The sequence below is a fragment of the Lotus japonicus genome, chromosome 3 (genome assembly GCF_012489685.1).
Source record: "Lotus japonicus ecotype B-129 chromosome 3, LjGifu_v1.2".
Taxonomy (NCBI): domain Eukaryota; kingdom Viridiplantae; phylum Streptophyta; class Magnoliopsida; order Fabales; family Fabaceae; genus Lotus; species Lotus japonicus.
In genome coordinates this window covers 4,155,859-4,183,521 of record NC_080043.1, presented here as the reverse complement: position 1 = coordinate 4,183,521, position 27,663 = coordinate 4,155,859, and the positions used below count along the sequence as shown (strand labels likewise).

The following is a 27,663-nucleotide window of genomic DNA, read 5'->3' as shown; positions in this document are numbered from 1 at the left end:
AGAGCAAAATTTGTCTTGGTAGCCGTATTACACTCTTAAGGTACAAGCAATGGTTAATTGGATGAAATCATGTTGGACTTTTATTCATCATCAACCGACTACTCCAAAAAAATCACCAAGGCACATTAGACACTCCATTCCATATCCTATAAATAACGTTGCCATAGCAACCACAAAAACACTCATCTTCCACCTAGTTACAAAGTTACATAGTCAAAAACCATGTTGTCAATGAGATTGTTCATGTCCCTTATCCTCACCGTGTGGCTTTTCACCGCCACAAAATCACTATCCCAAAACACCAACGTCCTCGACACAAACGGCAAGCCCCTCAGCCGCAACAAGGAATACCACATCAAACCCGCCATAACAGACAACGGAGGACGCTTCACCTTAATCGACAGAAACCAGTCATGCCCTTTATACGTCGGTCTCGAAAACACCGACTTGCCGGAAGGCTTCCCGGTGAAATTCACTCCTTTTGCCAAAGGAGATAAATATGTGAAACTTGGCAAGGATTTCACGGTGGTGTTCTCAGCTGCCACAACTTGCGTGCAGTCCACGGCGTGGAGTGTGGGCTCGACCGAAGCGAAGAGCGGAAGGAGGCTTGTTGTCACCGGGGGAGACGTTGGTGAGAGAGCATATGGCAGCTACTTTAGGATTGTGGCGGTGGAAGGAAGAGCAGGTATTTATAATATTCAGTGGTGCCCTACGGATGTGTGTAACATTTGTAGGTTTAGGTGTGGAACTGCTGGGATTTTGCGTGAGAATGGGAAGATTTTGTTGGCTTTGGATGGGGGTATGCTCCCTGTTGTGTTTCAGAAAGTTTGATTTGCAGCTTTTCCACTTGGTGTGAAGTTCTTAACATATATATGGAGCGCCTATAATTCATTTTGATGGGATGAATTGAAGGAGAAGAGAGAGATATGTACACACATGTATTCGATCTGTTCTTGATATATATTATATATGAATAAAGCTCCTAAAGTTATATATATTCTATTACTTTTTAGAAGTTGTTGTGATCATGATATGTTACGCTACTGAACAATAGTTGAAAAATACCCTGGAATAAAGTCTCGGGTTCGAGTCTTGTAAATGGAAAAAACCTCTGCTGGGAGAAGTAGCCGCACCATTATGTCATGTGGATGTTCTCGGCTTGAACGGAATTGCCTCCTAATGAGGACACATTTGTCTTACACAAAAAAAGCTGAAAAATCCCTATTGAAAAATGGTCACTTAGTGATCAAAATTTGCAATGAAATTATAACGGTACTAAAGAGCGGCGTCGACAAAATAATTACTGAAGTATTTTAAAATCAGTCACAACGATAAATAAATCATTCGCTTCGTTTAGATATTGTTAGCCGACTCTAACTAATTGCCATATACGAACTAAATCATAACTATGAGCGTCGGTATGTAGGCCGACAGGCGACAATATGATTACTACCGAGGGTAAAGTTTGAATTATTTTCACTACAACAACACCAAAGTCATTCAAATTAATTCTCAAATTTTAGCCCTGTAAATTGTTTCTCTAGGTGAATTATGTTGACATATATATATATATATATATATATATATATATATATATATATTTAAGTAGCAGTTCCAAGCCACTAGAAAATGTAATTTTTCATTTTTTTTTTATATACTTTGAAGATTGTTATGGTCTTTTTTTTTTTGAAACTAGATTGTTACGGTTTTTACGACACAATATGTGTTGGCCAATTGGTGGTCGACACTATGCTCGGTCTGAAAATCATATTCCATTTATATATTTGAAGTACAAATATCTTTTGATATATAAGAAATCTTGTTTGTTTTCATTGCATTAAACTAAATAAAGAAAAAAATTACTCATCTCATTTTTTTCTTCTATTTTCACGTACTAAGCAACTAGTATGTAGCCCGTGCATTGCACGGGTTTTAAAAAAATTTAAGTAAGTATTTTAATTATTATGTAGAGATTAAATATCTTAATGTATTTTTAAATTAAAAATCAATAGAATAATATTCTTAAATTTTCTTTAAAAAGTATTCTTAAATTTAAACTACTTAATTAATTTATGAATATTAAATTAATAAAACAAAGGAAAATTATTTTTTAGATTAAATTATGTTGACAATTAATTCGTATATATACACAATAAATAGAGAAAAAATTGTTACAATTTGAATTAAAAAATATGGTGCTTCTTTCAATATAAATAATAGAGAATATAAAATATTCAAAATTTGATGAAATTTTCATTTTAATATTGTAAAAAATCACTAATTAAAATTTCTAAATTTAATTAGTCTTTCGAAGAAGATTTATCATCACTTATAGTGCCATTTGATTTTGACGTATCATAAAAGTCTAAGTTGATTGTGAGTTTCATCCACAACTTCACTTCATTATGATGACCCTTGTTTCGGTCTCGTGGTTTCTTTTGGAAGATATATTATAATCTCTCTGCCGATCTTACCTAATAGTCCATTTTATATAAAAACAGTGCTCATTATAAAAGGGTTCTATTCTACCTGAGACACTCTTCAAAGCTTCTTACTTTGTTAAGAAAAAAAAATATACTTGAGAGTATGCAATACCACGGTTTGCGAATTTCAGCTGGCTCATCAATACAATTGAAATGCAATAAAATTGTCAACATCATAGCATTATTAGTCAACTTATTAAGAAACTAAGAGTAAAAAATGACAATATTAGAATTAAAGGATGGCATGTCATATTTAAGTAGACAGTTCAAGGTGAAACATACCCTCAAACTACTAAACTTTGTAGCAGCATTATTCCTTTTACAGAACCAACGACCAATTAGACACTGAAGTCCAATCAAATACTCTTATAATACAATTCAACAATACAAATCAATTGTAAACTTTGGCTTACATGATCTAATGCCATGGTCATGGACATTCAAGTCAACATTTCCACGCGTTTACTCTTCTTTGAATAAGTCTTGTTTTCCATCTTAAGTGGCAATGGAGCAGAGAAGGTTATCAAATTTAAGGAAGAAACAACACTAAAGTTCCAACTTTTGGCAAGAACCTGCAATAAGATACAATAAATTATAAAGCAATGATAAAAAAATATTATAAAGATGTAAATGGTTAAATTTAAATAACTAAAAGCTAAACAAACCATTGATCAACTGTTCTTTAAGAAAATCAGAGAATGAATTCAAAAAATCAGTTGAGATAGTAAATAATAGGTTTGGCAATGAAGTAAAGATAACAGCTTCGAGCATAAAAAAATCAAGGCTAAATCACACTTTTGGCCCTGATGTTTCAAGCTTGTGAAAATTCTGCCCTTATTCTATTTTTGTCGATGTTTCTACCCCTCATGTTTTCGAACAGTGCACTGTCTACCCCTCTGTTAGTCAGACGTTAAAAAACTAACGAAATGAGCTGATGTGACTTTTTTTTATATATTTTTTGGACCTGCCACGTGATAATTACAAGTGAAATTTGAAAAAATAGGCAAGGAAGATTCAAACTCAAGACCCGTAAGTAGCAAAACATGCATTATATCAGTTCAGTTACATACATAATTGATATATACATGAAACAAATTTAATTTATATCATTTCCTTGATCATCATCAACTTCATATACTCATCTTCATCTCTCCAATCCACTGAGGAACCTCTCATGAGAAAACCTGACTGACAGAGGGGTAGACGGTGCACTGTTTGAAAACATGAGGGGTAGAAACGTCGACAAAAATAGAGTAGGGGCATAATTTACACAAACTTAAAACATCAGGGGCCAAAAATGCTTTTTAGCCAAAAATCAAAATACACAACACAGTTTCAGGGTGGGTGTCAATGAAATCTTACGGTTCATAATTTTGCTTTTCGTATATGAGAAACCAATTCATCTAGTCCACAAAAAAATTCCACTTTTGTAATTTACCTGAGGAAACAAAAGAGATACGTGAAGCGACATCAGAGATTGAAATTGGAGAGCCCAAACACCTAAGGTTGTGTCTTTTGGAACATTCTGATATCTTCAAGATGAGATGTGCCTGTTGTGAACCTCATGAATCCTGTGATCCATGGAATCTCGCATTGCAGAATTAAAATCCATTTTAGAGAGAACTGATTTTTGGAATTGGGAGAGTGAAAAGGTTTCGAAATTTTATGGAGTGAATGATCGAAAAAACTGATTGAGGGAACCAAATCAGATTTGGGACTGATTTCATGGGTTTGAAATTTGAAAATGCAATCGCTGATTGAGGGGAATCGATTTGGGAGAGGGAGAGTGAAAGAGATGAGAAAAATCAGGGAGCACGTTGTGGACAATGAAAATGAAGCAGAGATGAGAATGAGTCGCGTGAGTACCACGGACACAGCTTCTGGAGAGAGAAGGATATCTTTTGTTAAAAAAGCTGACGTGGCAATTTCTGATAGAGAGTGTGTAATTTGAGTGGCTCACTCTCCAGAGTGAGGTCTCAAAATTATAAGATTAGATAACAGGGTGGATTTATGTAACCTATTTTTTTTTCTCTTCTCTCTTTCTCTCTCATCACTTTATACTTTATACCAAACAAAACATATTGTTAAAAATTGAGCGTCTTTAAAATATTAAAAGAAAAATAAATATCTTTAAATATATAATTTGTAGTATACTAGTACTAAAACTTTCAAAAACTTCAATTTCCAAAATATTTCTATATTTATTTTTTAACTAATATATTTTTAGAAAATAGTCCATATCATTTCTTCTGCCACCTCATCTTATCCCTTACAGATAATTGGCGAATAAGCAATATAATAAAAATAAAAAGTTTTAAAAAATGTTGACATTGGCGAACAGTCTGCAGGGAAAAGATCCTTATCTTCTGCCACCTCATCTTATCCCTTACAGATAAAGTGTGCGAAAATTTGACAATTCATCCATCTTTCTATCAAAGAGCTTCATTGTAAGAAAGAGTCAGTGATCACAAAATGCAGGCTGCTTCCTACATTACACCACAATCAAGAATCCCTTCTATGACTTTTTCACCAACCGTATCCAGTTTTGCCTCTCTAAGGAACCATTATCATGTTCTATGTGTCCCAAAATTGGCTATAGTGAAGACTCCCAATTGTCTTCCCCTTAAAGGAGCAGCAACAAATGACACCTCAACAGTTGATTACAACTCCATCACCTCGTAAGCTACAATATGATTTCTTACACTATGATTTCTGATGTATTTTTAGTATCTAAACATTAATTAGTATAGTAATCGTGTTAGGACTAACTCTACCCATGTACCCAAAAGCTGAGTTTAGATGTGAGGATTGCAATACTTATATGAATTATCTAGCAAATTTCACTCTTTAGATGTCCAGCTATGAGCGTGAGGGGTCATGTTAAGGTCCCACAAGCACTAGACATATGATCAGTGATTGGGGATTCTAATCTCAATTCTAATGAATGGAAAAAACTTAATGGTCAGCCTCCTGCCGCTTAATGTGCCGACCGTGACTCGAGAGATTGATTTCACGACTAGTGGCGGTGGGATTATCGTGGTCAAGACCAATAAAATAAAGAATTATGTCTAACCCAACTTCTAATATTAATTAACAAGATTTTTTTTGGCAGTGTTTTTCCAGCTGAGGCCTGTGAGGTAACGGGAGGAGATGCATGTAATGTTGAAATGTACCCTGAAGCGAAGCTTAAACCTGAAGGCAGGGACATCAAGGCCACAACTAGGGAGCTTGTGGATAGAGAGTACCTTGATTACAATGATCCCAAAACGTAATTTACCATATTCCCCTGTGGTTTAAGCATGACATAAAACTGTGAGCTAAATCCATATTCTTTCTTTTTGTGTGTGTGTGAATTGCAGGGTGTTCATAGAAGAGGCTTGTGATGATCTTGGAGGAGAGTTTTGTGAACCTCAATACAAGTCAGGATTGTAAGTGGAACCCCCCAACTAGGAGGAGTTGAAGTAGAAGAAGTTGAAGACGAGGATTATAAATCTGTGTTTTCGTTAACTACCTAAGAAGTCATTAGTTTTTGTTTCTTCACCTTACATTAATAAACTCAATATTATGGTAGCAGAAGCCCATCAACAACTAGGCCCAAGCGTGACATTAAATGGCCCTCCAAATATAAAGACTATATTTAAAGCTGATCCAAAAAGAGAGAGAATTTTTATTGTTTTTTATTAATGAATGAAATCAAAGCTCCAATTGTTTAGGAGCCTATCGTATGGGCCTGAGGCCAACAGTATTAAATAGGTTGTAATTGCAAGAAAGAGGGGGAGAAAAATTGGCAGTTGCCTAAATTTTGTTTGTTTTCCCTTTATTTTCTTATTTTCCTTATTTCTAGCTCTGCTAGGGTTTGCTTGATAGGTTTCTTCCTATCAATTGGTGCCTTCATTGATGACTTCTTCTCCTGCTCAAGATTTGACTCTCTTGGAGGCCATTGAGGACAAACTCTCCTCTGTCCTTCAACGTCAGGATTTCCAAGAAGCAAAAACTGATGCCTTTTCTGCCATCTTACAACACCTCTCACAGCACCTCATCTCCCTCTCTACCTCATCCACCAACCAGATCCCACCTCAACCCCCTCCTGTGGGTACCTTGGGTGCTCAACAAACTGTTCCTCCTGGGTTTCCAGCTTTTCCCTCGGGTTTCGCAGGACTCTCTGGAATCTCTACTGTTGCATCGCCCTCCATGGGTGTTACCGGCAACACTGCTGCTTCTTTTATCCCTTCATCAAGTATTCCCTTAGCCTCCTCTTCAAACACATTCACAAAAACTCCCAAGCTACAACTTACAGCCTTTGATGGAGGAAACCCACTGGACTGGATCTTCAAGGCGGAGCAGTTCTTCAACTTCCATCAAACACCTCCTGCTCAACGCCTGGAAATGATAGCTTTCTACATGTCCGGCGACGCCCTCAGTTGGTTCAAATGGATGTTTACGAACCAACAACTCACCACCTGGCCTGAGTTCACCCGAGCACTCACAATGCGATTTGGTCCTTCCTGTTATGAAAACCCACAGCAAGAATTATTCAAGTTAAAGCAAATCACAACAGTCCAGGAATACCAATCAAGGTTTGAACGTTTATGCAATCAGGTCATTGGTTTATCTGCTGAAACAATTTTAAATTGTTTTATTTCTGGTTTAAGTCCTGCTATTAAGAGTGAACTAGCTATCTTGTGACCCTACTCAGTTTCTAATGCTATCGGTTTGGCCAAGTTAGTAGAAGCCAAGCTTAAAGACACCCTCACAACTCCTAAACCCTCTCCTTACAAATTTCCACGACCTGCAAACTCTTTTGCATCCCCACTTACCCCAAAACCGCCAACACTCACCACCCCAACAGCTCAGCCAGCCCAAACACCAACAAACCAACCCAAACCATCATCCCAATACTCACTCAAACGCCTAACCCCAACCCAAATGCAGGAGCGCAGAGCACTTGGCTTATGTTACAATTGTGATGAGAAATATGTTCTCGGCCACCGATGCCAAACAAAGCCATTTTTATTGTTACTAATAGATGAAGAGGTTGATAATGCAATACCAGATACTCAGCCAGATACACACTTACTTGAGGAGGTGGAAGTTCAAGTTCAAGAGGAGGAGCCCTTACATTTTCAGCTTTCTGATTGTGTGGTGCATGGTGTACCTTCTCCAAAAGCCCTGAAATTCAATGGCACTGTGTTAGGACACAACGTGCGTGTGCTGGTTGATACAGGCAGCACTCACAACGTGATCCCCCCTCGTATTGCAGCGTTCTTACGCTTGCCGGTTCAGCCCATACCCAGTTTCTCAATCATGGTAGGCAATGGGGCTTACCTCACTTGTTCTGGCTTGGTTTCTGACATCCCATTAATGATTAAGGGACACATTTTTCGGGTGCCCTTTCATATCATGGAGATCCAAGGAGCTGACCTTGTGTTGGGATTGGAGTGGTTGAGGACTTTGGGACCAACCACATCAGATTATGCAGTGCCCTATATGACCTTCCAGGTTGATGGCGCGCCATTCACCTTAACCGGGGAACCCTTCCAACCCCCTACAGCTGCATCTTTTAATCAATTGCAGCGCATGTTACAATCTGATGTAGTGGCTGAATGTTTGACTGTGGCTTTCACACCAACATCTACTGATGACACAGCACAATTCCTTCAGCTCACCAACTTCACAGAGGCAAACCAAGATATGGATCCAACATTGTGGGACTTGCTTAAGGAATTTGAGTCTGTTTTCTCTACACCACAAGGACTACCTCCACCAAGGGAGCATGACCACCACATCACCTTGCTCCCTAATTCCTCACCGGTGAATGTGCGCCCATATCGGTACCCCCACACACAAAAGGAAGCCATGGCTGCCTTGTTGTCCGATATGCTGAAGGAAGGGATTGTCAAGCCTAGCACGAGCTCTTTCTCATCTCCCGTGCTACTAATCAAGAAGAAGGATGGATCTTGGCGGTTTTGCGTGGACTACCGCAGCCTTAACTCCATCACCATAAAAGATAAGTTCCCAATCCCTACAATAGATGAATTGCTTGATGAGTTAGGAGGTTCAACAATATACACTAAGATTGATTTAAGATCTGGCTTTCACCAGATTAGAGTTGTACCTGAGGACACTCATAAAACAGCGTTCCGGACGGTTGATGGTCACTACGAGTTCTTGGTTATGCCATTTGGGCTCACAAATGCCCCGTCAACGTTCCAACATGCAATGAATGATCTCCTCCGCCCTTTTCTGCGGCGTTTTGTATTGGTATTTTTTGACGACATCTTGATCTATAGTGCCACCTTCGCTGCTCATTTGGAACACCTCAGAACAGTGTTAAGAACTTTGTTGGCTAACAAATTTTATGCCAAACTCTCAAAATGTGACTTTGGTGTAAACACTGTGCATTATTTGGGGCATGTGATATCAGCTTCTGGAGTAGGTCCAGATCCCAACAAAATTCAAGCCATTCTAGACTGGCCAACACCAAAATCGGTCACAGCACTTCGGGGCTTTCTAGGGCTCACCGGATTCTATCGGCGCTTCGTGCGACACTATGCCACACATGCTGCACCGCTCACTGACTTGCTCAAACAAGGGGTGTTTTCTTGGCCACCGGAGGCAGATATGGCATTTCAAACAATGAAATCCTTGGTCACACAAACGCCGGTTCTGGGCCTTCCTGATTTCACTCAACCATTTGTGGTGGAAACTAACGCTTCAGGTATAGGAATTGGGGCAGTGCTCTCACAGCAAGGGCATCCTTTGGCATTTTTCAGCAAGAAATTAGGCCTGCAAATGCAACAACAATCCACCTATGTGAGGGAAATGTATGCCATTACTGAGGCTATTAAGAAATGGCGACAATATCTCATTAGTACTAAGTTCAAGGTATACACCGATCAACAAAGCCTCAAACACTTGCTAACTCAGTCCATCCAAACACCAGAACAACAAAAATGGGCATCCAAGTTGATAGGTTTTGAATTTGACATTATGTACAAACCTGGGTCATCAAACAAAGTGGCTGATGCTCTTTCCAGGTGTCATTCTCCATAAGAACCCTTGCTGCTGGCCCTATCTTCAGCTGTACCACAGATTCTAGAAACCCTTCACAAATTCTACACCACCGAGGAAGGGAAGAAAGAAATATCTCAGAGTTTGTCTCAGACAGGGTTTCATATGCATCAGGGATTATTATATTACAAGCAAGCCTTATATGTACCAGATTTGCCTGAGCTATGAACCAATCTGTTGCAGGAATATCACGCCACTCCTTTAGCAGGCCATTCCGGTCTACAACCGACCCTTGCACGGTTAGCAGCATCATTCAGTTGGCCTGGAATGTATACCACAACAAAAGAATACATCAAAGAATGCAAGGAGTGTCAATATAACAAATATCAGCCAAAGAAAAAGCAGGGTTTGTTACAACCTTTGCCATGCCCTGACAAGGCCTGGGAGGATGTTAGCATGGATTTTATAACTGGTCTGCCATCTTCTTCTGGTTATTCTTTCATTTGGGTGATAGTGGATAGGCTAACAAAGTATGCTCACTTTGTGGGATTACCAACCAAGTTCACAGCACAAGCCTTAGCTAACAGGTTCTCCACAGAAATTTGCCGGCTCCACGGCATACCACGATCCATTGTGTCTGATCGGGACAAGGTTTTCATTAGCAAATTCTGGAGAGAATTGTTCCGGGTCCATGGCACACGTTTGCGGTTTAGCACTTCCTATCATCCAGAGACGGATGGGCAAACAGAGGTAGTCAATCGAGGCCTTGAAACATACTTAAGGTGTTTTGCCGGAGAACAACCAAAATCCTGGTAGTATCTTCATCTTGCAAAACTCTGGTACAATACCGCATATCATTCCTCAGCTGGGATGTCACCCTTCAAAGCCTTGTATGGTCGATCACCGCCAACCATGCTCGATTATGTTGCTGGTAGCACCTATCTGGAGCCTTTGAACTCTACCCTGCAACAACGAAATATAATCATGAGCATTTTGAAGGCCAATCTGCATAGAGCACAGCAGAGGATGAAGGCAGAGAAGGATAAACACCGTTTGGACACTACCTTTGAGCTCGGGGATTGGGTCCTCCTCCGCCTGCGGCCATATAGACAGCAATCGTTGTACCAACGACAGTCACAGAAGCTCTCACGCAAGTTCTTTGGCCCCTTTTGCGTCATACACCGGATCGGCGCCGTAGCATACGAGCTGGAACTGCCACCCTCGAGCCGCTTACACCCGGTTTTCCATGTTTCTCTTCTGCGGAAGTTTCATGGAGACCCACGTACAGCGTTTGTTCCTCTCCCTGAGCTTGCCACCGATCTTCTGGAAGAGACACCAGCCGCGGCCATAGCTCCGGCCGCCGTCCCTCAGGCCACCGCTGCAGCCCGCAACCCGCCGGCACCGGACCCTCCACCACCGAGCAAAGACGTTCCAACAAAGGAGGTAGCAAAAAAAAAAAAAAAGAGGTCGTAGAAGCATCAGAACCTGAAGGAAAAGACAAAGGAGCGTTGGAGAGCAATTTAATTGTTTCACCCACTGATTTAACACACGAGTCCCTTCCAAACGGGTCTCTTATGGGGAACTCAACTTCACGTGAAGCTTTGAATACTATGCCTGACAAAGCTTTTGCTTCTGCCAATGAGCAAACATGGGTGGATCAAGCTCCCCCTTTCGTTCCTTTCACGCGCGCCTTGGGACACGAAAAAGTCCAGCAGCTCCTGCCCAATCAATCACTTTTCCCCACAAAGGAGACAACCAAAATCCAGCCGTTCATCCCACCAACTTTGACTGATATCATGGCCAGCAAGGATACACGTGGGCCCCAACCAGCTGGTGATACACTTGGTTCAATTCAAAACCATGACCTTGAGGGCAAGGTCACTCTCTCACGGGAAGGTATTGGTAGCAGCAGCCCATCAACAACTAGGCCCAAGCGTGACATTAAATGGCCCTCCAAATATAAAGACTATATTTAAAGCTGATCCAAAAAGAGAGAGAATTTTTATTGTTTTTTATTAATGAATGAAATCAAAGCTCCAATTGTTTAGGAGCCTATCGTATGGGCCTGAGGCCAACAGTATTAAATAGGTTGTAATTGCAAGAAAGAGGGGGAGAAAAATTGGCAGTTGCCTAAATTTTGTTTGTTTTCCCTTTATTTTCTTATTTTCCTTATTTCTAGCTCTGCTAGGGTTTGCTTGATAGGTTTCTTCCTATCATATTAGTTTGCATTGTCCAGTATATAAACCTTCTGTAATCCAGTATGAAGCTGCAGGCTTAAGAGTTCTAAGATACATAAAGTGTTCTCCAAGTCTCGGGCTATTTTTCCCTTGTAACTCAACTTTACAATTAAAAGCGTGCAATGACCGTGATTGGGGAACATGTTCAAATTCGAGACGTTGGATGATGTATCCAGAAGTTCTAGTGAATATGAATATAGAGCTATGGCAGCCTGAACTGGGAAATTCAGTGGCTAGCATATCTCTTGCAAGATCTTAAAGTTCCATTCATGTAAACAACTCTCCTCTATCGTGAGAACCAATGACCTTTGCACATTGCTGCCAATCCTGTTTTCACGAGCGTACTAAACACATAGATATCGATGGCCAAGTTGATCGAGAAAAAGCCAAAAAAGGTTTAATTCGATTACTTTTCATCTCATCTACAGAGCAACTTGCAGACATACACACAAAGACTTTATCTCCCAAGTTGGTTCAATACATTTGTCCCAAGTGTATTAAAGGATAGGGATACACTATTAGATCCTATCGCAAATAGTCTCTAATTTAAGTTCTAGCAGAGAAAAGGGGAGAAAGCTACAAGAGAATCTTACTAAAAAGGGGAGACTTATGGTGGAAGCTTTCACAAAATACCATTGGAATGTCACCACTAGTATTGCAAAGATTGGAGCAGAAAATGAGCGACAAAATGAAGGAGGTTCACTACAAAACCTAGCCCACCCCATGTTGGCCAGGGGTGGGTTAGGTGATGTGTGTCAAATTGACAGCTCTAATCCTCAGGCCCCATAACCGTCAAAACATGTAGTAACTATCCTATTAATGTCGTTAAATTGACTCTTTCAAGTGACTTCAGAAATTTGAAGAAAAAGAAAGTGACTTCAGAAATCAATGACATAGATGCAAAGCCATCAAGATTTGGGTATGTTGTTCAAAAATTGCAAAGGCAATACTATGTCAGCTAATACACATAGATGCAATAAGGAGACAACATTTACGTGTGTTTGTATTTGTCATTTACGTGAACAAATACTCACTTCTACTTTTTGTGCATTGGAATGTATGCAAAATGGGTTAGAAGCAAATGAACTGAAATCCAAAAACCCCACAAGTGTGACTAATCAAACTTCGGACAACTGATTTGACATGGACAAAGACCCATCAAGATTTGGGTTTGTTGGGTTTAAACTCGAGAAGGTTTAAGGTCCTACCCGCAGTATAAAGACATCACACACCACATTTTTCTACCTATTCCTCACTTTTGATCACATCACACCATATCTCAAATTCATAACGACTCTCTTATTTTCCTTTCTCACTCTGGGTATCTAGACTCATTAGCCGTCTACCCAACAATTTCCATACACAAAAGCATATTAGGGAAGACACCTGCTCTGCTCCATAATATTTTCTTCTTGTGTTCTAGTTCTATTGTGCCCCTTAATTCTATTTCACTTAATTAGTAAGGTTTTCACATATTCCCTCGTTACAAGCATAAATAACAGTACCTTCTCCCTTGAACTTTGACTACTGGGCGGGGCCAGCAATCAAAATGTCACTACCAAGTTTCAGGTAAAGTAGTTCTTAGAGCTAATAACCTTCACATTTTGCCATGTGAGTTTTCAGTTTTCAATAACCAAAGATATCACCAATTTGTTCAAAACTTGCAGTGGGTGCACACAGTATAATCCTAACCTGAAGCTTGCCAGATCGAATGCAGGTTTTCCCCACTACACCAAAATCTCAAGAGGGAAAATAAAATTGAATACCTTCTTTATCACAGTTGCACTTTTTGACATGTTGGATAAGCCTTCCACTAATCTAAAAAAAATCTCAATGGAATTTGACATAGGGTGCGAGTGCGAGTAATGCAGCCATTGAAGGTTTCAGGAGTAATCCCTGCATCAAGTGAAGACAATGAACAATGTTTAGAAGATCATAAAATTGAGATGCAGAATTTCAGCACCTGTGTTGTGTTATCAAAACCCATATTAGCATTGAAGTTAAGTCAAATGAAGATGCAGGTTGAAGCTCCCATGGTACTCTCCTTACATTGAAAAAAGTGTAATAGGCAGTAGTATCAAATCCTGTTCCATAAGCAGTCCAGTTTGTGTTAGCATGCTTTGCTGGCAAATATAATTCCTATATCTACTTCTTTTCCTGGCTTTGTAGCTTCAACTCTTCAGATTTTACTGAGAGATAAACACAAATTACAAGCTTATTGCATTATGATTGGCATATTTAAGAGCTGGCAGTTACTTCCCTGTTATCTAATGAACTTGAAAGGGAAAAGTAAAAACAGGAAAAAGGAGAAGAATAAGAAAATCACACTTCACAGCAATATTTTGCTTGGGATTTCTGTACATTTGAAAATGTAAGATTTCTCTTGTAAGAACTATGAACCTGAGTTATTCTAAATGAGAAAATGATATAATAATCCTTGAAACAAGAGAGAGAGAGAGAGAGAGAGAGAGAGAGAGAGAGAGGGGAACAAATCATGTTCTTTATTAATCAATTAAATGATGTACATGTAATTACAAGGATGATGATCTGGAAAAAAAAAATGAAACCTAAATACATCTAAGAGTCAATAATCACTCTCAAGACCGGCCAAGCCTATGACAATCCACAATGCACGCCTCTTGAATACCTGCGACCATGAGTGGTAACAGCTACGGCTGCAGCATCAACTGCTCCAAGTTGAGATTGCGCCTGCAGCAGTTTTGCGTCAATAACTCCTGCCACAGGCTCATTTACGTTATTATTGTTCTTTCCTTGTGAAAAGTCCTTGCCTGAATCTGATGTACTCTTTGGGTCTAGGGTATGAGACCTAAATAAAGAGTGCGTCAAAACTGCTTTAGGAGAATTTTGGTAAACTCTCTTGTTTCTCTCATCCTCGTAGTGTAGAACTGGCCCAACAGCTCTCACTGGTTTTGCTGTGGCAAAAATGAAAAACTTTAGAGACAGAATACTATAATAAGTAATAGCATAATAGAATCATATTCAAACATCACATTGCAGAAACATAACATGAACCATATTAAACTTGTATACCTGGCACCCGTGGCGGATGTTGTATGGCCCTATATTGATTTCCAGAATTTGGTCCCGCCCCTCTCGAACTCTTAGATGCCTCTTCTAAAATTTGCTTGTTCCCATACAAAGCAAGGGTTGAGTAGGTACTGGGAGGAATTGTAGTAGAGTGACCAATTGACCTGCAAAAAAGGAGGAATAATTACATTAACATATCCATCAGAAAATATTTAGTTAAAATATGCTAGCAAATTCAACATGTGAACCAAACTGCAGTAGTGAAATATAGCATAGCAAGGGGAAAGCGTGAACACCTAATTTGTTCTACCTTAATTATATTAATTTAATATAACTTATATATCTAAAATATATAAAAATTAACACCTAAAATTATGATTTCAATATTTAATTAAATAATCTCGAAATTTAATAATTAAATAAATCCGAAAATAACAAATAAATATTAATTAGGAATGATCAAAAGTCAAGCATTTCTTCTTCTAAAAGAATAGTTAGGAATGATTCCAAGGAATATGTTTTTTTTTATTTTAGGAAATGAGGAATAAAATATAGAGTGAATCAGAGGAGGCTAGAAGCACCAGACCCTAGGTAAACAACTATAAATAGAGGAGATTCTTGGTGAGAGAGAAACCAGTTGAGTGATCTTGTGGTTCTGTCTTTGAATTACAATTCTAACGATAGTGAGTGAAAGTGTGTTCCGCCTTTGTTTCAATCGTGTGGAAAGCAACAAGTGAAAGAGAAGGGGATCATATTAGTGTTGTTGTCCAGCACGTTCAACAGATAAACATTTGATTAATATATTTAAGCCCTAAGAACTCTGTGGCCTTGAAGACCCCATTGCACATAGGGGGATACGTAGCCGCATGTCTCAACACGTAAAATGTTTATAGTAATAAAATGTTTAGCTGTTTAACGTGCACTTATAATGGTATATGGACAACACTAAAATGATCCCTCCTTCTCTTCCACTTGTTGCTTTCCACACGATTGAAACAAAGGCGGAACGTACTCTATTGTTATTCAAAGACGGAACCACAACTCACAAGTGATCACTCAACTGTTTTCTCTCTCCCTCTGAACATGTCTCTACCCCAAGAATTTCCTCTATTTATAGCTGTCTATCTAGTATTTGTTGCTTCTAGCCTCCCTCTAATTCACCTTATATTCCTCATTTCCTAAAATTAAAAAAGCATATCCCTTGAAATCATTCCTAACTATTCTTGTAGAAGAATAAATGCTTGACTTCTGATCATTCTCTAGAATCATCTAATTTTGTTTTTAATATTTATTTGTTATTTTCGGATTTATTTAATTAATTAATATTAAACTTTGAGATTATTTAATTAAATAAATATTTTAAGCGTTAATTTTAATTAATTATTATCATAATTTTGAGCGTTAATTTTTATATACTTTAGATATGTACCAAAAAAAATTAATATTATTAAGGTAGGACAAAATTAAGTGTTCACACCTGTCATGGTTGGTGCGGCTAGTTGTTAATCTTACCTTGGAAGGGATGCATGCTTTCTTTCAGAAGGAAGCACTGGCCCACTTTTACCATGATTTTCCTCGAGATCAGAAAATTGCTTTCGGAATTGATCAACTGCACTGCAAGGAGCATATATTCATAAATGTGCATTGCATCTAATGTAACATCAATAAAAAAAGCAACAGGCATCATAAAGTATAATCAACAAAGCGTATTTTTACCTAGGATAGATGAAGCTTGCACATTCAGCTCCACTCATGTAGTCTTTAAGCAGTTGAGGATGATATTCCAGCATTTCCCGATATATTAGTTCTCTAACATCCTCCTTTGTCACCTGTCTCCTCTCAAATTCAAATTCCATTTGTGAAATCGGCTTACACGAAGGTTCTCTCTCAACTTTGGCCAATCCCTTGAAGTAAGGATCAGCTAGTGCCTGCCAACCAACAGGCAGATTGGTTTCTGTCAGATATATATTGAACAAAAAAGACAACTATTTATGGATAGTTCCTGAAATAACCTCTACTAAGATAATGCTTAGATGAGGCATTAAGGTAATATATGACATATAGATGAAAAATACCTCTTCAGCAGTTGGCCGATCCTTTGGATCAAATGCTAGAAGCCTTTGCAGAAGGCGAAGGGCCAACGGATCAGCATTTGGAAATTTATGTTCAAATGACACAGGAGGTTTCTTCCGCATTCTCGTCAAGTAATTCTTTGCATTTTCATGTCGAACCTACAAAATTTAGAATGGAAGTGTTGCCATCAATACTTCCTTAAATAGAAATAAATTTTCATGAAGAAAAACATAAACAACTATAGACAAATAAAATCAAAATCAAAAGAAAGACATGATGTAAGTAAGAGTGGTCCGTACTCCCATGATAGTTTCAGGTGATGGTGTCCCAAGAAGATCAGTAATCAAATCTAATTGATGCATAACACTTTTACCAGGAAACAATGGCTTCCCAATCAGCACCTCGGCAAAAATGCATCCAATGCTCCATATATCAATTGCAGGTGTATACTGCAGACAAAATTCCAAAAATATCAGAATATTAAATGACAGTTAAACATTGCAACCATCCATTGCAAGGAAGCAGAGAAACCAACCAACACAACTAACTTAGAAGTTAGGACAAGATAATTCAATTCCAGGGGAAATTAATAGTCCTCCCTGAGCAAGAATTATTTTAATCTAGGCATTGCTATTTCCTATAGAGAAAACAGAAGGCATTTCACTCACAAATAAATTCAATATTTTGAAAACGAAGGTAGCATATGGTAATGGAACTGAACAGGACAAAACGGAACGGAATGGAACAGAACAAGACAACAATGTTATGTGCAGTGGGTTTGGTAAACATAGCATAGAACAGGACCATTAGATCATGTTTCGTGTTTGGTGCACGGTAGACAGAACAGAACCATAAGGTTAATTACATATATACCCCTATTGAAAAGTATAACAAGCCTTGATTATAAAATCGAACTCGTATGATAGGACTGAAGCAATCGTTTTTCTTTTTCTTTTTCAAACACACATAAAATTAATATAGGGTCCATTGAAAATATCAATTCGAATTATAGACAGCATAACACAAAGGCCAAAACTATAGGAAATCAAAATAAAACATTACATCTGTAGCAATCATTCAAAGCAATCACGTGCACTGGGTAAGAAACCAATGTTCGCAGAAAGTAAAAAAAAGAGTGAATCGAATTATCTGAATGGTGTTCGTATGATCATAGAAAAAATGTGTGTAGTCGCCGATTGGAGAGAAGGCTGGATGAAGAAGAGAGGAAAGTGAAGCGTATTAATTAGGAAAAATGATAGAATAAACCTAAGGGTAATTTTGTCAGTGTAAAATATTTTAATTCAGTGTTCTGTTCAAATCTAGTTTCCTCCATGTAGGCGCCCACATGTGTGTCCTTTTTACACGATAGTTTCCTAAATGTTCTATCAACAGTTACCAATCTTTTATATCACATGGCTGGGCATCCAATGTGCTTGCGATTCTAAACTTCATAGCTTCAACTTAAAACTCAAACCACAATATCAATTTTAAAATTCTCCTTGTAATTAAATGTTACAGGCTGATAAAAAAAAATTAAATATTACAGGGAAATACCTTAAATATAAGCGTTTATAACAATTAACTAATCCCCAATGGATTAGTGTTGTAAATAACAGAAGGAACAGTTATTAGGATGCACCATATCAATTTTGGCATATGTGTAATGGATTGAATACATACTAGGAACTAGTCATGTTTAGATTAGCTTATTTTTTTCTTTGAAAGAGCCCATAAAAAAAATATATTGAAAAAGCTTCTGGAAAAGAAAGCTTAGATTTTCCCTACAAATAAGCTAATCCAAATATGCACAATAGTGACAAAACTGAACATAATATATAAACAGTGGTAGATTTTGGTTTCACTAAAGGAGTGCATCCAAGAAGAGCAAAATAGAAAAACTGGTCTATACAATTCTACCTGCGTGCCAAATACTACCAAATTCATTCAATCAAATATAAGTCAAACCTAGATGTTTATATCGTTCAGAGAGTCTTTGAAAGTCTAGGAATCAGAAGGAAATGATACAATCCAGTTTTACAAGAAAGGAACAGGGAACAAGGCAGCAAAATATAAGAAAGCTTAGGCACACACAATCAAAGGAACAACGCATGATAGAGTCCCAGTAAAAAAAAAAACAGTTACACAGATTCAATTAGTATTTGTAGTGTGATATGTCCAGGTGTTGCTCAAATAAGAACAGATGGCCACCTAAAAAAAAATACACGTCAACGCAAACAATACCCTTATCATGTCGTAAGAGACTTAAATATATATATATTCAATCCAGACTATACCTGAGAAAAGAATAATCCACACAGTTCTGGTGCTCTGTACCACCTTGTAGCAACATAATCCTGCAAGATTTGCCAAAAAAGAGAGAATATTAACCGCATTACAACTACCTGAAAGTATAAATGCAGCTACACACAATAACTTATCTATGCTCTATTTTTATTTAAAATCCAATAAAACTACATACCGTCCAATATATTGTTGTCGGGGAATCATTGAATGCAACTCGTGCCAGTCCAAAATCACAAACTTTAAGTTTGCAGTTTGCGTTAGCCAGTATATTCTTGGGTTTAAGATCTCTGTGATACACATTAGCTGCTACCAAACATATTAGAAGCAATTTGATGGCTTGGATTATGGAAATCATAGAGCAGAAAGAATGCAGAGTCCAAAGAATGAAATAAATATAGAGACGGGCACACACCTGTATGCATATACTTCAAGGCACGTAGCATTTGATAAAGAAAAAACCGATGGTGTTCGCCGGTCAAGTCATTATTAACTTTGATGACTTGATGAAGATCAGAGTCCATGAGCTCAAAAACTACATAAATATCCTTAAATTCCCTCTTCGAACGTGGCAACACGATTCTCTTAATCTCAACGATATCAGCGTGTCTTAAAAGCCTTAGCAACTTGATTTCACGCAGGATTCTAATAGCATCAGAGATATTCTCAAAGGCATTATGTATCCTCTTTATGGCAACCTTCTCCCCAGTGTGCCTATCAATTGCCGCACAAACAACCCCGTAACTGCCCTTCCCTATAACCTCAAGAACCTTGTATCTATTGGCATCCAACTCAGTGAAAAACTCCAACTCTTTAGTATCCTGCGATTCGTCAACTCTAAAAATTTCAATATCTATCCAATTCAGTCAGCTCATAAACATTGTTTCCATAGGGAATCACATCAAAATTTATCAACAAAACATTTCAAGAAAGTGATCATAATTGACTATAATGCTATAGCCTATATGAATTCTGAAGCATAAAAGTGGGAAATAGTTCTTCAAAGGAAACAAAAGTCAAGATTGAATGAACTCCATAAAAAGTAAGCATTTTGAATCACTACATGCATTCACAAAATAAAGGGTATAAGTAAAATAAAACTTCAAAGCAAAAAATAAAAAAATAAAAAAATATTGAAACTTTCTTTATTTTTAACCATTACATATTAAAAAATTCTCCATTTTCTACCACCATGTCCCAATTTTTCCATGTGAAGAAAGAAAACTACCTTTTTAAGCTGATTTTTCTGCGCCATTGTTCTGTATTTATATATTTGTGTATTCTATTGTTACTCCTCTGTTTTCCTTGTTCCTCAGAAACTGATGAAGAAGCAAGAAAAGCTTATCACAGAGCAAACCTGCACTCGCATTCACGAGAGAGCAAAAACCCTTTCAGAGCGAAGAAAATCAAACAGGGAAGTTCCAATTGGCAGTGGGTTGTTGTTTCGAAGCTTCGAATCGATGAATCACGCAACGAATTCGAAGCTCCGAATTTGAGACGAAAACCCTAGACCCTCTTCTCTACTTCAGAGGATCTGAGCGCAGAGAAGAGAGAACCAAATGAAAGAGAAATGGTAAACAAGGTGGCGGATAATTTTGTGATTAATATTATTTAGTGTGTGGTTAAAATAGTATTTGATTTTTTTTTTTTGGCTTTGGGACTCTTTCTTAAAAGGGGAAAAAATTTATTGTGATTTTTTTAATTTTATTAACATTTTGTAATATTCTGTTTTTCGCGGTTTGGTTTTTTTTTATAGACAAATGTTAATGGTTAGTTATTAGTAAGTTAGAAAATTCATTCAAATTTCTCTTCCAAGATTCGAACCCTGAACTTCTCCGGCCCCTCCCCAACCCTTTTGTTATCTAGCTCTTACCACTTAAACTAAGTGTGTGTGATGGGATGATCGACCCGGTGGCTTTTAGGGTGTCAGAGAGTGTTAGGTTTTGCATCGATGTCATACTAATGTGCTATTAGATAAGCTTAAATAAAAATGTATCACAATCACAACAAATCATAAACTTATTAAAGTTGTAAAAAAAAAAACTTATTTAAGTGAATCTTGAACATATCAACTAATATCTCTCTTTCAAAAAAAAAAACTAATATCTCAATAAAATATTTCAACAAGAACAAATAATACATAGATCTATCACCATCTATAAAACCTAGATGCTCATTCTCGATTCCAATCAAGTCATGTAATTATTAAAATAAAGTAAAATAATATTTATAACTTAAAATATTTTTTTAAGGAAACTCTAAATAAATTAGATTAGATGTCATTGATATATATTTTTTAAAGTGTGATTGATAATCAAAATAAAACAAATGAAGTCATTCCCTAATTTTTTCAAATGGAGATAAGGTTATAAGAATGGAAAATATATTTATCTTTGTTTTTTTTGGTACATAGGAAAATAATCTTTGTTTAAATTTAAAACTTTAGTTTTAGATGACAAAAATTAAAATTCAATTAAAAAAAAACAGTTCTTTATCCCAATTTAAATTGAAATTTTAAAAATGATCCATCCATCTAATAAATGTGATGTTGTGTTAGGAGAAAAATGTGTGTCCACTAATGGTGTAAAAAAAAATTTACACGATTAACCAATTATAAGATTTTAAAATGTGTCGTATTAACTAATTAAATTAAATTTAAAAACTGATTTTTCCATACTTTTAAAATTTAATTGGTTTACTGTATAAAAAAATATTCCGTGAATAAAAGTTACTAGGGTAAACACTTGGTTCAAAATGCTAATTGTGTCAAAGGAGTTCAGTTTTATTTTTTAGCAGAAATCATCATAAATCTATTTAATTTGAATGAGAATAAATCTTAATTTTGTAAAGTATCAATAAGGAAGGATTTGTTGGTACTTAATATAATGTTTGAGTCTCAATAAGGTTAATCTCATGACTGCCAGATGTGTGAGAAAATCAATTAAAGGAATTCGAAATCACACATTATTGAGAAGATTATGGGGATTTCTGTTGTGTTTCCATAGGGGCGTTAAGAAGAGTTGTCACAAGCCAAAGTATTCAACAGCCATCTTCGATCTTGTTAAGCATGTTGCCAACACAAGAGAGAAGGAGTTGGTCAAATCTGCAACCAGAATTGCTGGAACTGATTCTACAGAAGTTAGTGCTAAAGGATTACCTTAGGTGTCGGCGAGTGTGTCGGTGGTGGCGCAGCGCGGTGAATGATGCATTGGCAACTAAAAAGAGATGCCCACCTGCACCTCAATTCCCATACCTGTTGGTTTTTAATCCTTGTTTTCCTTGCAAGAATGACCCGGCCACACTTTTGGACATCACACAGAACACGATTCATTCTATTCCAACTCATGCTTGGCCAGCTTGGGAAGGTATCTTTAATTTCGTTCGTTCAGAAGAGGGATGGTTGATGTTCCAAAAATCTCTTTCCTATATTGAAAGCGAGAACGAAACTACAGGTAGTTTGTTGTGGATTTTCAATCCAGTGTCTGGTGAAAAGTATCAGCTCCCTCTATTATCAAGGCCTGCATGTTCTTGTATTAGTAATGCAGTGTTCTCTCCTGCACCAGATCCTCAAAACTTCATGGTGGTGATATGTCTTTGGGTGACTCAATTGAACTCTCCATTGATTTCACAACTTTATTTTTGCAGGGTCACTGACAAGTCATGGACTCAGCTTGAGCACACATTATCAAAATCTTTTCCAAATATGGTGCTTCTTGGTAGGAAATTATATGTTATGAAAAAATATAAACCAGATTCTGTGAAGGTTTTTGATCTTAGAGATCCCAATAGCCTTACAGTTGAAAGCTTGGATATGCAGTTTCCAAGTCTTGGGATAAGAAGGGATGTAACATGGGAGGTTAAGATGGCAAAAGACTCTAATTGTGGAGAAGTTTTGTTAGTTATTATTTTAATTATGAGTGGTGAGGTAAAAGATATTCAAGTCTTTAAGTTGGACATGAGTAGCCCTAGATGGATCACGGTCGATAGTTTTGATGATCGTGCTTTGTTAATGGATTCTGAAGGGGTTCGAGTGATCTCCACTGCAAACCTTAGTGGTCCACCAGAGTTTACTAGAGGCAATTGTGTGTTTTTCTCAATTATAAATAGTTGGTTACAAGAGTTGGTCTCGAATTTTGGTGTCTTCTTTCTAAAAGATAAGACTATTAGGCGATTTGATCCCTTAAGAGTCTCATATCGAAGTTTGTGGTTCACTCCTAATCTTTGATAGAAATGTGTGGTGTTTGGTTCTAAACAATATTCACTACTTCATTAGAGTTTTGGGTTTCTACAGACTACTTGTTTAATATCTATTTAGAGCTGCATGCTTTTTCGTGATAATAGTTGTGTTTCTTTTTCATTTGCTTGCCTATTATAAATGAAATTATTATTTCTTGATACTCTTGTTGCCGGTGAGTTCACAATTTTGCTACTGATTCAAATTTTCTGGTTCAGTGTCTATAGATACCTGTCTTTCATTTCAAGTCAACATGATAAATATTTAGGAGATTCATTGGATTAGAATATATATCAGTAACTTTTGTTTTTATTAGAGAGTATAGGTATATTGTTGATATGAAAATATCGGTTTCAATGTGTAAGTGTGTGCCAGCTGGAATGCCAGCTGGACACAACTGAAATTTCTGTTAGTAACAGTTGTATACAGCTGTCAAGTTTGTTAGAGTCAGTTATCTTTCTGTTAGAGGAAGTTACTGTTCAGTTAGCTTGTTCAACAAGCCACTGCATCCTATATAAGGATTCAATCTCTCATTGTACAATTCAGTTTTATCATAGTGAAATATTCAGATGCAAATTCTTTTTCTTTTCTCTGATTCTTCTATCATGGTATCAGAGCCTATCCTAGATCCATTTGTTGTGTGGAGACCTCCCATATTTGGGCCACACCCGTTGTTGTTCCCACGTTCCAGTCTGTTCAAATCCTGGACGTGAGGGGGTGTGTTAGAAGTCCCACATTGGCTAGAGATAAGGCCAATCAAGTGTTTATAAGGGTTGTGCAAACCTCAACTCTTGAGCTAGCTTTTGTGGTTGAGTATAGGCCTCCTAAATTGGCCATAGAGGGAAAACCCCCAAATTGCATTGGGGAAAACCCTAAATTGACTCCAGGAACAGAGAAATTGGAACCAGAATTCCCAGATTGTGCAGAATTAGCACTGGAATTAGCATTGGAACTAACTCCTGAGGGACGCGACCAACAAGATGCAGCGTCATGGCCCCATTTACTGCAGTAGGTGCATTGGACATTGCGTCCTCTCCCGCGACCACGCCCTCTGCAAAAGGCCCTCTATGGTCTTAAGCAAGCTCCAAGGGCCTGGTTTCATAGACTAAAAGAGGTTCTCATCAGGTTTGGCTTCCAAGCTAGCAAGTGTGATCCTTCCTTGTTTACTTACTATTCTTCTCAAGGCTGTATCTATATGCTGGTGTATGTAGATGATATCATCATCACTGGGGCTTCTATGTCACTTATTCAACAATTAACAGCACAATTACATTCCATCTTTGCACTCAAACAATTGGGTCAGCTGGACTATTTTTTGGGTGTTCAAGTCACACATCTTTCCAATGGCAACTTGCTTCTCAATCAGACCAAGTATATTTCTGATCTCCTCACTAAGGTCAACATGCTTGATGCAGCTGCCATTTCCACTCCCATGCAATGTGGAGTCAAACTGTCCAAAAATGAAGGTTCTGCTCTCAAGGATCCTACTGAATACAGAAGTGTGGTTGGTGCCCTTCAGTATGCAACTATTACTAGGCCTGAAATCTCTTTTGCAGTAAACAAAGTGTGCCAATTCATGGCACAACCTCATGAGGAACACTGGAAGGCTGTTAAAAGAATTCTGAGGTACCTCAAAGGTACTCTAACTCATGGTATTCTTCTTCAACCTTGTTCCATGACCAGGCCTCTTCCTCTCATTGCCTACTGTGATGCTGATTGGGGATCTGACCCTGATGATAGGAGGTCTACATCAGGGTCCTGTGTTTTTCTAGGCTATAATCTCATTTCCTGGACAGCCAAGAAGCAATCCTTAGTTGCAAGATCAAGCACTGAAGCAGAGTATAGAAGCCTAGCCAATACTACTGCAGAACTGTTATGGGTTCAATCCTTACTGACAGAACTGAAAATTTCATTCACTATTCCTACAGTCTATTGTGATAACATGAGCACAGTGCTTTTGACACACAATCCGATATTGCATACTCGCACAAAGCATATGGAAATGGATATATTTTTTGTAAGGGAAAAGGTCCAAGATAAGAGTCTTCTAGTTCAACATGTACCCTCTGAACATCAAAAGGCAGACATATTCACTAAGGCCCTCTCCCCAACTAGGTTTCTACTGTTAAAGGACAAACTGAATGTAGTTGACAAGCAAGTGCTTTTGTCACCTCCTTCAGTTTGAGGGGGTGTATTAGAGAGTATAGGTATATTGTTGATATGAAAATATCGGTTTCAATGTGTAAGTGTGTGCCAGCTGGAATGCCAGCTGGACACAACTGAAATTTCTGTTAGTAACAGCTGTATATAGCTGTCAAGTTTGTTAGAGTCAGTTATCTTTCTGTTAGAGGAAGTTACTGTTCAGTTAGCTTGTTCAACAAGCCACTGCATCCTATATAAGGATTCAATCTCTCATTGTACAATTCAGTTTTATCATAGTGAAATATTCAGATGCAAATTCTTTTTCTTTTCTCTGATTCTTCTATCAGTTTTAGTCTGAGTTTTCTGGATGCTTCTCAAATACTAATATCCTTTTGAAAAGCATAACAAAGTAATTCTTAATGACCTTGAGATGCATATTTCTTGCTTTACACGTTTCACATCTCCCTTTTATTTAGATGGAAGCAGCGATGAATGTATGCAATGTGCATGTGAGTTTCCCAATTGCTACTGGATCTTACCCATATGGATTCAGTGTTTATTTATCCACATTCTAAATATTATATGGAAGCTTTGCTAAATAAGAATTTTCTAAATTAGTTTCAAATAAGCTTTGTGGTGTATTTTTTTTTTCGCCTATAAAAAAACCTTTATATTTTTCTTTTGAAAGAAATAAATTCCCTATTATCTCCTGAAAGAATTAGAGCCAATTAAATTCTCTTTTGGTAAATATATAATAAATGTTTAAGTTTTATCAATTAAGAAAATATCTTCAACCACAATGAACTGTTTTTTAAATGAGTGATGAGTTTACCTGTTAAATTTTTAAATTATTTGGATGTTGTTGTCCTATGAATTAAGATTTGCATTAACTCACTCCAACGACAGTTAATTCATTGGGATGAGCACGACAATAAAATTATTTTGCACAAGTGTTTCAATTTCCTATATGTTGATACTATATAGTTTATTCTCCACCTACATATGATTTTATATTATTGGGGTCCTCCAATATTATTGAAGCCAATCAAATGATGAGTTTGCAACATGGATCTCTATTAAAACTGTTGTGGAAACAATTGAGGCAGTAGTGGAGGTAGGTGGTTGAAAAGAATCATGGCTAAAGTGAGACCGTCAGCAACATAAAAAGATTGATGAGTTGGTGGGTTGGTAGTAGCAGCAACAACAATGTAGCAAAGGACATGCTTCTTGAGCTCATTCGCCGCTACCTTGAACTTCTCAAGTTGAGACTTGTTCATTTTCGCATTCTGATAAGCCCACCGTAACTAGGATTGAGCCGCCTTGCACAGGGGGTCAGCTCCTCACTGTGATTCTCGTCGGCGTCCAGGTGGTTGTTGATTTCAGAGAGGTATGCATGTGGATCCCATGCACATTGGCGCTCTAATGTGCATGGGATCCACATGCATACCTCTCTGAAATCAACAACCAACTGGACGTCGACGAGAATCACGGAGAGGAGTTGACCACCTTGTACAAGGCGGCTCACTCATAGTTTTAGTGGGTATGTCAGGTTGAGGAGAGATGGACAAGTCCTAGTTTGAGAAGTCCAGGGCGCCGTTAGATGAGCTCAAGAAGCATGTCCTTGGCGAAAATGCTTTCGCTGCTATTACCAACCCACCAACTCATCAGATTTTTGATGTTGCTGACGGTCTCACTTGAGCCATGATTCCTTTCAACCACCTACCTCCTCTACCGCCTCAACTGTTTCCACAGGAGTTTTTCTAGAGACTCATGTTGCAAACTCATCATTTGATTCACTTCATTAACATGGGAGTGGTTGTAGGACTCGATCCTCCCTTGATGATAATAGCATGAAACTACACAACCCTTTAATCCAACTTTTATTATTTAAAACGTACTAAGTTTAATAGGGACCTAATTAAAACTTTTGTAAAAGTATAGGAACTTAGTGATCAATTCAACCCAAAAAATTTTACATTGATACGAGTTCACGACCACATTCTAGAACTCACAAATTTGCGGCGTCCAAATTTCCACAAACTTCGATGCTAGCCACAATGAATAAGAAAAGAATCATCATGTTTTGTTCAATCTCACGTGGCACAAAATCTAACCACAAACCACCCCAATATTA

General features: G+C 37.6%; 3 protein-coding genes and 1 long non-coding RNA gene across 4 annotated transcripts; 2 read left to right on the top strand and 2 right to left on the bottom strand.

Moving 5' to 3' along the window:
* The first annotated feature begins 154 nt into the window (after positions 1 to 154).
* LOC130749523 (kunitz type trypsin inhibitor 106-like) lies at positions 155 to 995 on the top strand. The gene has a single exon (XM_057602891.1). The coding sequence runs from the start codon at positions 223 to 225 to the stop codon at positions 829 to 831; it is 609 nt and encodes a 202-aa protein (XP_057458874.1). The 5' UTR covers positions 155 to 222; the 3' UTR covers positions 832 to 995.
* Positions 996 to 2,735: 1,740 nt separating this feature from the next.
* Positions 2,736 to 4,415, bottom strand: LOC130748198 (uncharacterized). The gene is made up of 2 exons (XR_009022622.1): positions 3,922 to 4,415; positions 2,736 to 3,055 (listed from the first exon to the last, which is right to left on the bottom strand). It is a non-coding gene; the product is annotated as an uncharacterized LOC130748198 (long non-coding RNA).
* Positions 4,416 to 4,899: 484 nt separating this feature from the next.
* LOC130748548 (light-regulated protein, chloroplastic) lies at positions 4,900 to 6,297 on the top strand. Its single transcript, XM_057601772.1, has 3 exons — positions 4,900 to 5,161; positions 5,596 to 5,751; positions 5,843 to 6,297. The coding sequence occupies exons 1-3, from the start codon at positions 4,956 to 4,958 to the stop codon at positions 5,913 to 5,915; spliced, it is 435 nt and encodes a 144-aa protein (XP_057457755.1). The 5' UTR covers positions 4,900 to 4,955; the 3' UTR covers positions 5,916 to 6,297.
* Positions 6,298 to 14,215: 7,918 nt separating this feature from the next.
* On the bottom strand, positions 14,216 to 20,751 carry LOC130748246 (mitogen-activated protein kinase 18). Its single transcript, XM_057601426.1, has 10 exons — positions 20,382 to 20,751; positions 19,569 to 19,974; positions 19,332 to 19,459; positions 19,147 to 19,206; positions 17,152 to 17,301; positions 16,855 to 17,010; positions 16,496 to 16,707; positions 16,292 to 16,393; positions 14,783 to 14,943; positions 14,216 to 14,664 (listed from the first exon to the last, which is right to left on the bottom strand). Exons 1-10 carry the CDS (start codon positions 20,406 to 20,408, stop codon positions 14,345 to 14,347), a joined length of 1,722 nt encoding a protein of 573 aa, XP_057457409.1. The 5' UTR covers positions 20,409 to 20,751; the 3' UTR covers positions 14,216 to 14,344.
* Positions 20,752 to 27,663: the final 6,912 nt, after the last annotated feature.